A 9,561-nucleotide genomic window follows, 5' to 3' on the forward strand; every position below is an offset into this window, starting at 1 on the left:
TAAATCTTTAAAAAAAAATGCCTGTGATTGAAGCAAATGTTAGCCCATGACCAAAGGCCCCCAACCCCCACTCTCAAAGCAGGTCTGGCCATCTGTGCACACAAAGACAGAGAGATGGCACCTAGAGAGAGAAGAAAGATAATTTCCAGTAAGCACCAGAGTGGCCCATCCCGTCGTGGGCAATGCCCAGGCAAACAGGGTTGGCCCAGACAGGACCTCTGAGGGGGGGTGTTTGCCCCAGGGTGAAGGCACCTCCTGAAGGGGCCCACAGGAAAGGGGTAAAATGGCCAGGCGAGTCTGGCAGGAAAACAGCAACACAGAAACACAAATCAAGGTGAGAGGCAGTCGTGGGAGGCCCTCAGGGTCCATGGAGGTCCAGACAAGTGAAGGAGTCATGGAGCCTCAGGTAGAGTCCACAGGCCTCGGAGGCTGCGGCAGGGACCCAGGCCCAGGCGGAGACCAGGCAGGGAGGCAGGGGGCTGGGGTGGGGGCTGTTAAGAGGTGGGGGGGTGGTTTGGGTGGGCTAGGAGTGGGGGTTGGGAGGTGGAGAACTGTGGGGGTGTTGGGAGCGGGGGGGCTGGGAGGCTCAGTGCTGGGATGGGGCCATGGGGGGGTTTGGGAGGCGGGCTGGGAGGTAGGGGGCTGGGAGGGAGGGTTGGGGGGCCTGGGGAGCAGGGGAAGGGGTGTTGGGAGGTGGAGAGGGGTGGGGTTGGGAGGCTGAGGGGCTGGGAGGGGGTCCTGGGAGGCGGGGGGCAATGGAACCCCCAGCCCCCACCACCTCCACGCACCTCCCTGGCTTCTCTTCAGTTGTAAAAATCTCTCACATCAGGGCCTCCCTGGTGGGCCAACAGGTTCAAGCCCAGCACTAGGAAGCTGACCACAGCCAACACTGCACTCAAGTTCCATCCCCCGCCAGGGAGGTGACCCACAGGCCCAGCAGACCCCTCCTGTCTCCCCGATGCTCCCTCAGCAGTGGGTTTCCGTCAACTTGTGCTCCCCACTGTGTCTCTGGCGAATCCTCCCACCCCACCCCACCCCACCTCTGGCCTGTACCCCAGTTCTTGCGTGCATGAATAAATAAATCTTTGGAAACAAATCGCGTATGGATAGCAACACTTAGGGGAGGAAAACAAAGCTGCAGGGCGGCCAGAGGCCCCCCAGCCCGAACTACTGGATTTTCCTACACGGCCATTGTCAGGCGCCCCGCGGGCCTCCCCGTCTCCCAATCCCCGGTGCAAAGCCTGAAGCGAGCACGCCCTTCCCCGCGCTCGCTCGCCGGCCACCTGCCTCCTGAGTTAGCGAAGCTCACCTGGCCGCTCGGCCCCTCCCACCGTCCAGTGGGGCAGGAACCCGTCAGGCCCCCAGCCAGGGGCCATCCTGCCCGAGGACCCGGATGGCTGTGTGCAGGGGGTGGCGCTCTGTCAACGGCTCTACATCTATGGAAGCGTCTTCACTGATGAGCGCCGGCGCCCGCTTCCAGCGGCCGGTGCCTGTCTGCGGCCCCGGCAGTGCCAGGCCCGCGAGCCCGTCAGTTCTGGTGACACAGTCCGAGGCCTCCTGCAGCCCGCGCTTCCGCCCAGATCCGCCCAGATCCGGCTCCCAGCTACCGGAGAGAGGAGGGTAGCTCCTCCGTGCACAGCAGCTAAGGGTCCTTTGCAAACAGGAACATGGGCGACTGAAATCATTTGATTTGCAAAAAAAAAAGTTTGTGTGTGTGTTTGTTTTAATGTACTTTGCAGGAGCTTAAATAACCTAACCCACAGGGACCCTGATGGCGGCCCTCACACAGCTGTCGGTAACGGAGTGTCTGGGCCACAACTGCTAAGGGTCTTCACAGCGTGAGGGGATTCTAGAACAGTCTCTGGAGAACGTGTAGGCACGAGTGTGGACTTCGCACGGGAACCCGAATCCTGGGTGGGGTGGAGTCTCTGAATGGATGGCTTAAAGGCTACAAATTCCTGATTGTTTCACCTGGTCGAGTGTCTTATTAATGGTGTTGTTTGCAACACCTCAAAATTGGGGTATTTCACATAACAAGTTGGTTTCTAGCTGCTATGGAAAAAGCAGGAGATCCAGCACAGTGCCCCCACGTTATCAAGTGACGCAAGCAAGTCAGGGGCACCATGCTCCTGACACAGTGCACGAGGGTGCCAGCACGCCACACTCCCCACCGCTCCGTATTGCCTCCCTCGAGTCAGACCGAGGGTCAGGAACCATTTGCCGCCGTATTTAAAGAAATGTTTAACCTGTGCATCTGGCTCTTTCACATGTGGGAACAGGAAGGCGGCCAGACACTTCCAGAAACGGAAGCCACAGACGCTTTGATGTCCTTTGTAGGAAAATGCGCATCCACACCTCTGGTCCCTGCTTACAGATTGCATTGTGCAACAGAGGACGCCTGGGGAGCCACCCGCTTGCGCCAGGCCACGTGAGCTGATGAGCTCGGGCAGCTGTGTCGCACGGCCCGACAGCCGGGCCCAGGCCTCCCTGGGACATGGAGGCCACAAAGGAAACGACAGACCGGGATGGCGACAGACTGGGATGGCTGCGGAATCTGCGAGGCCGATGTCCCTGTCCCTGTCCCTGTGCAAACTGAAGACAACTGGTCAACCCCCCTCAGCCACCCAAGCGCCTATTTGAAAGCAGGACGCACTGCAGTGGACACAGCGGGAAGGCGCCAGCGACGCGCGAATCCCTTGAAGTCCCACGTGCTGCGCAGCTGGGCCCCGGAGAGGCTTCCTGGCCTACTGAGGAGAAGCAGCCCCAGAGACAGAGCAGGTGCTCGCTGCTTTTTCAGTCTGGATGGACTGTCCCTGGGGTGGGGACACATGGCACTTCCTGAAGAGCCGGGGACGAGCGGCTCAGAGCCAGCCTGAAGGACAGGCACTGGCGAGCCTCACCCTTACAGGCAGATACTTTACGTAGCTAGAGCAATAGACTTTATTTCATTAAAATAGATTTTAAAACAGAATGTGTAAAAGAATTAGGATTCTCAATAATTTACTATTATTTACATTAGCAAACGTCGGTCGTTAGTAGACACCGTGAGGGGGACGGGACCAGGGCTGGCTCTTGGCGCCGTGGCCGGCCCGTCCTGGGGGCTGGGGGCACAGGGCCCGGGCTCTGCCGTCCACACCGCAGGGCCGAGGAGAGGCACAGGCTCCTCTCCCGAAGAGCGTCATCAGCCGCCTGTCCCGGCTCCCAGCGGCGAATTCTCCTTCACAACCGTCAATCCCCCTTGGGCTGACACAGAGCCCTGAATTTCCGGAGGGAAGATGAAAAACAGAAGTGAAAGCCACACACCCCGGTTCCCAGGGACAGCCTGGGTGACTCAGTACCCCCGGCACTTGGTGACTCAGCCAAATCTCACGTGGAATGTTCTGTGTGCTTGTTGTGTGAGGGAATGGGGGGGCGAGGGGAGCCCCTGGGCCACTGTGCCGGGGGAAGGCACCTCCCCGGGAAGCGGCAACAGCATAGAAGGCCAGGAAGGTCTCAGCAGCAGGAAGGTCCCGCAGGCACTTGGTTTGGGGGGGCCAGTCCCGGGGATGAAGGGACAGGCCAGGCTGGTGATGTGCAAAGGAGAGGAACCCCGCAGTCGCCTCCTTGACTCAGCTCCTGCTTGTCGGAGACTGGGGGGGCGGGCAGGCCTGACCACGGCCGCCCCCGCTGCCCCCTGGCAGCACCCCCAGGCTCCTCGTGGTGCAGGCGGCTGGCTGGGGGATCGGGGTGACCACGCCGGTCACTGCCGCCCACGCAGTCCAGGCCTGGGCTTGGTCCTCGGGGCCGGTCCGGCGGACAGCAGCAGAGAGGGCAGCCACGGGCTGGGGAGGGCCCGGCGGAGTCTCAGTCCAGAATGTCAGTCTCGAAGGGAACCAGGTGGTAGTAGGACAGGTTAGTGACATAGGCCGCGGGGTCGTCCCCATCCTCCAGCTCTGAGGAGAACTCGCCGCCGTTCTCAAACCTGCAGGGAGAGGACGGAGTGAGGGCCGCTCGCCAGGCTGGAGTGGGAGGAAAGGGCAGCGGGTACCTGAGGCCGAGCTCAGGGGTCAGCACCGGAGGCCAGGAGAGCCCAGCCCCCTCGCCAGCCTGTCCAGGAAGCTGCGGGTGGGGGCCTGACCGCGATGAATGAAGTCCCCGCTCTCTGCTGGTCACCAGGGGGCGGACAGGGCTCAGCTGTTTTGTCACTGCCCCCAGCAACGGGGCTGGGGCGGCCTCGGGGCAGGGGCACCCCCATGCTGGGGCCCTCAGACCAGCCCAGGCTCAGGGCCCTCCTGGTCCACCCCACAGTGGCCCTGCCTGACACAGGACACAGATCCAGGTCCGACTGGCTGTCCGGGCTGGGAGCCGCCCGGACTCTGCCCGGACACGGCTCCTCCCCTCTCCCTCTCCCTCGCTCTGATGAAGGGACCCCATAGTGCGCCCGAAAAGCCCGAGCCCTGGGCACCAGGGCGTGCAGCAGTTCTACTCTTGGCGCACTTCCAGGGCAGCTCCCTGGGAATTTTGGGGGGCAGCTTGAAGCCACCACCCTTGGCTTCTGTGGACGGCCAAGGCCAAGCCTGCTCTGGCTGGGCGTGAGGGTCAGTGAACCCCTTCACCCGTCCCGGCTCCCTGTCTCTGGAGGGGTCCCTGACCCACGGCCAGGTGGCTGTGAAATGCTGGGCTCAAGGTGTCCCCCACGGCTTGCCCCTGGCCTCTAGCTCTCGATGCCCTGCAGGCTTATGAAGAGCAGAGATTGCGGGGTCCCTGGAGGGGCCCCAGGTCCAGCCCTACCAACTCAGCTGCAAACAAAAATGGACCCAGGTGTCCAGACATCCCTGGATGTCTGCAGGAGAGAGCGTGCTCCGGGTGGCCCCAGGCTCCTGCGGGTAGCTGGAGGCACCTCTGTGGGGTCCCTGAACCCTCATGGAGTGGGGGAGCCTCGTCAGGCCTGTGCAACTGGCTGCCCTCACTTCCTCAGGGCTCAGGGCATCTCTGGGGTAGGAGCTGTGGGGAGGAGCCGGGTCAGAGCACAGACGCCAGGGCCTGCCCACACTCACCCTCCCTGCGGCCTCGTCTGCCCCCCTTCCTTGGCTGTTCCACGCAACTGCACCCCAAGGGGAGCGTCTGGACTCCTGAGCTGACTGTTACAAGGCAGCGAGATTCTGGGCTGTTGATACTGGGGCATCAGTATCCTGAGCTGACTGTCACAAGTCATGAGATTCTGGGGTTCCAACACATGTCCACACCCCCACACACACTGGACCCAGCATGGACAGGACCCCGCGGCCTGCAAGCCTTTCCTCCGTGCCCCTCGGTCAGGCCCTCCGGGGTCAACGGAATGCGGCTCCCGCCAGCTTTCTGGATCAGGAGCTCAGTGACCTCTCGAAAGGTGACCACAGTCAACAAGCCCCACGTGAGGCCGAGGCAGCTCGGCCCTTCCCGTGGCGGCCGGTGGGTGGACAGGCCCAGCCCCGAGCCCTTCCAGCAAAAGCTGTTCAAATCCGGGGACTTACAGGTGTTCCACGGGATCCACATCCGGGTGCTGGTCTTTGCCGTTTGGTAAACTGTGATCGATGACGATGGTTTCTGTGTTTGCTAAACAAAACCCGTTGGACCTCATGATTTCTGAAAATGAAAGCAGAAAGGTAAATCTCGGGGGGGTCAGGTTATGCCAACTGCCTGCATTCACTGCCTGTCCCCGCTTCAGTGACCTCTGCCCCTAGGGTGCCGCCATGCAGATACGGGGCCCAGGCAACCTGCAGATCCCCTTCCCGGCTCTGTCCCAGAGGACCCCCCCCGGGCGAGGTCCCGCGCCTCGGCTTCCCCTGTGCTCACAGGTGAGGTGCGCAGGGCCGCTGAGGTTGCCCAGGCTCGCACTCAGCCCCGGGACTCCTAGGTCATCTTAAGCCCTCTCCCGAGTCTCCTGGGGTCATACCATCTAGCACCCTCGGGTGATGGGGGACCAAATGAGGTCAGCGTGCCTTTCAAGCCCCTTGGGGGACTTCACTTTTGTATTTTCCATAACTGTACATACACTGATGTTTTCCCAACAAGCACAAACGTTGACGATTTAGAAAAACCAAGCAAGATGACGACGATGTGGACCTGGGTTGGACAGTGTCACTGCGGAGGGTGGTGGCCCAGGGCTGCCCAGCGAGGGGTCAGGGGTGATCTTGGGACTCAGCCTCCCCGGATGGAGAATGTCCAGGGTGTCTTGGGTGACCTCGAGGGTCCTACGAACTGCCCGATTCCATCATGTCACCAGCTCCAGCGGGGTCTGGTTTGCTTCTAGTGTCTGGTGTAGATGTCACTTCTGCTTCCGAGGGCCCGTCTCAGTCACGTCCCTCCAGGAGATGACCACGGGGCCGCTGCCAGCCCCAGAGTGCCCACCCAGAGTGGCTGGGCTCTGTATTAAGGCCCTGGGGTGTCCTCTCCAATCAGACCCTTTAGTAACCTCACCTTAAAACCACGCTTAACTGGCCCTCCCTGGTGGCACAGCGGGTTAAAGTGCAGCACTGAGAAGCTAAAGCCACTCAGCATGAGTTTGATCCCCGCCTGCCCCGGAGGTGACCACATGGTGTGGCAGACCTCTCCTGACCCGCCCGCTGCTCCCCTCAGCAGTGTACTTCGTCGATCTGCCTGTTCTGTTCCCCACTCTGACTCTGGTGAAGCCTCTCACCGCCCCTGAGCCTCTGGCCTGTACCCCAGCTCTGTATGCACAAATAAATAAATCTTAAAAAAAAAAAAAACAAACACACTTTGCATCGATGGCAAATCCCTGGGGACACCCGCAATCAAAGGCTTCTCGCCTCGCAGACCTAACACCCTGACACACGGCTGGAAATAGCTTCCTCCCTCTCCACACTCACAGGCTCTGGGAGGGAGTCCTCTGGTTCTTGCATTTTATCACAATTTCGCTTATTTTATTCCCATGTGTGGATTTGCTTTTTTCATGTGAAGCCGGCCTTTCCCGTTTCATCTTCCTGGGCATTTGGTTCTCTGTGCATGGATCCCCGGCCCCCCTCCCCGGACCCTACCCCCCACCTAAAGAGAAATAGTGAAACTATGCAAACATGCAGAGAGCAAAGTTTCCTCCTCACTGCCACGGATTGAAACTACCGTTCCTCACTCAGTTTGCCAAGCCACGGCTACCGTTCCCACTTGACTCTGTCGAGAGCCCGTGTCTCGTCGGACTCTGGCAGCGTCGGCCATTACTCACAGGCCCCAGGGCCCCAGCAGCGGCCTCCATGCCCGTCAGCACCCCCGTACCCCTCACCCTACCACGTCCTCCCAGCCTCCCTGCGAGACCCTGCAAACCTCAAGAAGGAACGTCACCAGCCAACAGAAAGCTGCTGTTTGAACCTCCTGCGTCAACGATATTCCAGCTCCTGAGGGTCAGGAAGAGGTGAAGCACAGTCTGCGTGGGCAGACAGATGACCGACTCTTAACGAGGGAGCTGCGGGCCTCGCCCTCGACTTGCGACGCGTGGCCGCCGAGGAACAGGCTGGTCCTGGCTTTTGTCATCTCTGACTCACGCACACACGAAGCCTCAAAGCAGCTCCCGGGCAGCCTGCTGGCAGGCCCCCCTTCTGCTGGGGGACAGGGCTGGGGGTCTGCTGGCAATGTGAGGGGCACGGTTCTGGGAAATGGCATCTTGGCCAGCCCCCCGGGTAGACGATGGAGGAAGAACGAAAGGAGCCATCAGCAGACTGGCTGCACAGGGGTGGGTTAGCACGGCCGACCCAGCCATAGAGACCAAGAACCTTGGGCACCAGCGTCCAGACTACAAAGCCTGAGACCAGAGCAGGTCTCAGACTGCTCCAGGCGGTGTCCAGAGCACCCCCCAAAAGGCGAAGGTAAAGATAGGGCGATGAGCCCATGGTGGGGTCCCCTGTCCCTTTCAGAGTCTACACAGTTTATTCAAAATCAGCAACAAGCCTGGGCTCTCGAGGAGTGAGCCCCTCCCAGAGAGAAGTTTCTTTCTCTGCAGTCTCTGCCCTGCCCGGGCGGCAGTCTGCCCACCTGGGCCCACACAGGTGCCTCTTCCCACCTGCCCTCTCCCTCTGCAGGGCAGCAGCCTCCTGCCTGCCCAGGACCTGCCCCTGCCGGGGCTTCTCTGCCCTGACCTCCCTCAGCGGAGGCCGCTCTCCTCAGGCCGCCCCCTGCCACCATGCAGGCCTCTCTCTGCAAGCCTGTCCCTTCGGGGCAGCTCTGCCTGCCCGCCTGTGCCTATGCGAGTGTCCTTGACCCCTCTGTCCTTCGCCCTAATAAACCTGCTCTTTACTATAACCGAGTCTGTTTTGTGGAGAAACTCACCTGAGAACTCACTGCGTGCAGCTCAAAGGGGAGCTCTGGGGACACCTTTTCCAGAGTGACCCTGAGGACCCGCACTCCAAACACACTGACTCCAAAAATGACATCAATTCCCCAAGCGCCTGGCGAAGAGGCCGCGAAGCACAGACGTGTGACTTCACCCTGGCGAGGCCAGCGGGAAGGTGGCCGTTCCCTGCGCCAGGAGAGCAGGCCTCGTGGGGCTCGTCGGAAATGGAAATTGCAGTTTCCATGTGATCAGATGAGGTCTGGAGAGTCTGACCGATTCTGGGAGCTCAAGAGAGCCGTTTTCCTCTCCCTGGGGCTCAGGCTTTCCATGCAAATAAAGGGGCCGCACTGAGGCCCTGGAGCCCAGCTTCACGCTCGGGAAGCGCCTCCCCAGGCAGGTCAGTGCGTCCCACAGCCACTGGCCACTTCCGTGGCCCGGGTGCATGCACGCATGAGTGCTTGGGGGTCTGTGTGCTCCTGCTCTGCCGTTTATTGAACTTTCTTTTTCTAAGGATTAATTTATGGATGCATACGAGAACTAGGGTGCAGGCCAGAGGTGTGGGGGTGATTTGCCAGAGACAGCAAGGAACAGAACAGACTGATCTACTGAAACACACTGCTGAGGGAGCAGCAGGTGGGACAGGAGAGGTCTGCTGTGCCCTGTGGGTCAGCTCCCTGGCCGGGGATCGAACTCCTGCTGCAGTGGCTGCAACAGTTTCCTAATGCTGCATCTTAACTTACACTTGCTCCACCAGGGAGGCCCCTCAACTTTTATTTTTGAGCGAATTGTAAAATGGCAAGAGAGCTACCAAATCAGCACAGGGTGTCCAGCCTCGGCAGTGCCTCATTCCAGCTCATGGCACCCCAGGGTGCTAGCTGGCCAGACCCAGCCCCGGAGGCAGGCAGGAAGAGGCAGGAGGACCGGGCAGCCAGCCAGGCTCCTGGACCCCACCCCGAGCTGACAGCCTCGGGGCTCTGCCCACCCCACCCTCAGCCCATGGACGTGGACAGACGCCCACCCCCGAGCAGCGGCCTGGGCCACGCCGGGGCCGGGCTTTCTGCCAGTTTTCTGCAGTTACTATCTTCTCCTTGTAGCTGATGGACACAGTCTCAGAGAAGATGCGCTGACGCTGAAACGCTGCTTCCCCATAAAGGAGCGGGCGCCCGCTCATCTCAGTAGGGAGGGGTGGGCCCCCCTGCAAAGATTCCCAGCGGGGTGCTGTTTTGTCAGCTGTGCATGCCAGCTCAGGCCCTCATCCCTCC

General features: G+C 60.8%; 1 protein-coding gene across 1 annotated transcript in view; it reads right to left on the reverse strand.

Annotated features, from left to right (window-relative positions):
• Positions 1–2,922: 2,922 nt before the first annotated feature.
• Positions 2,923–9,561, reverse strand: part of PXDC1 (PX domain containing 1) — an 18,701-nt gene continuing 12,062 nt past the window's right edge. Inside the window, exons 4-5 of the mRNA XM_004694838.2 lie at positions 5,493–5,604; positions 2,923–3,961 (exon numbers count right to left, since the gene is read on the reverse strand). Coding sequence (XP_004694895.1) covers positions 3,844–3,961; positions 5,493–5,604 — 230 coding nt within the window. The 3' untranslated portion in view covers positions 2,923–3,843. The remainder of the gene's footprint in view (positions 3,962–5,492; positions 5,605–9,561) is intronic.

This window comes from Condylura cristata, unplaced genomic scaffold, assembly GCF_000260355.1.
Source record: "Condylura cristata isolate star-nosed mole 26May11 unplaced genomic scaffold, ConCri1.0 scaffold00048, whole genome shotgun sequence".
In the NCBI taxonomy this organism is placed as follows: domain Eukaryota; kingdom Metazoa; phylum Chordata; class Mammalia; order Eulipotyphla; family Talpidae; genus Condylura; species Condylura cristata.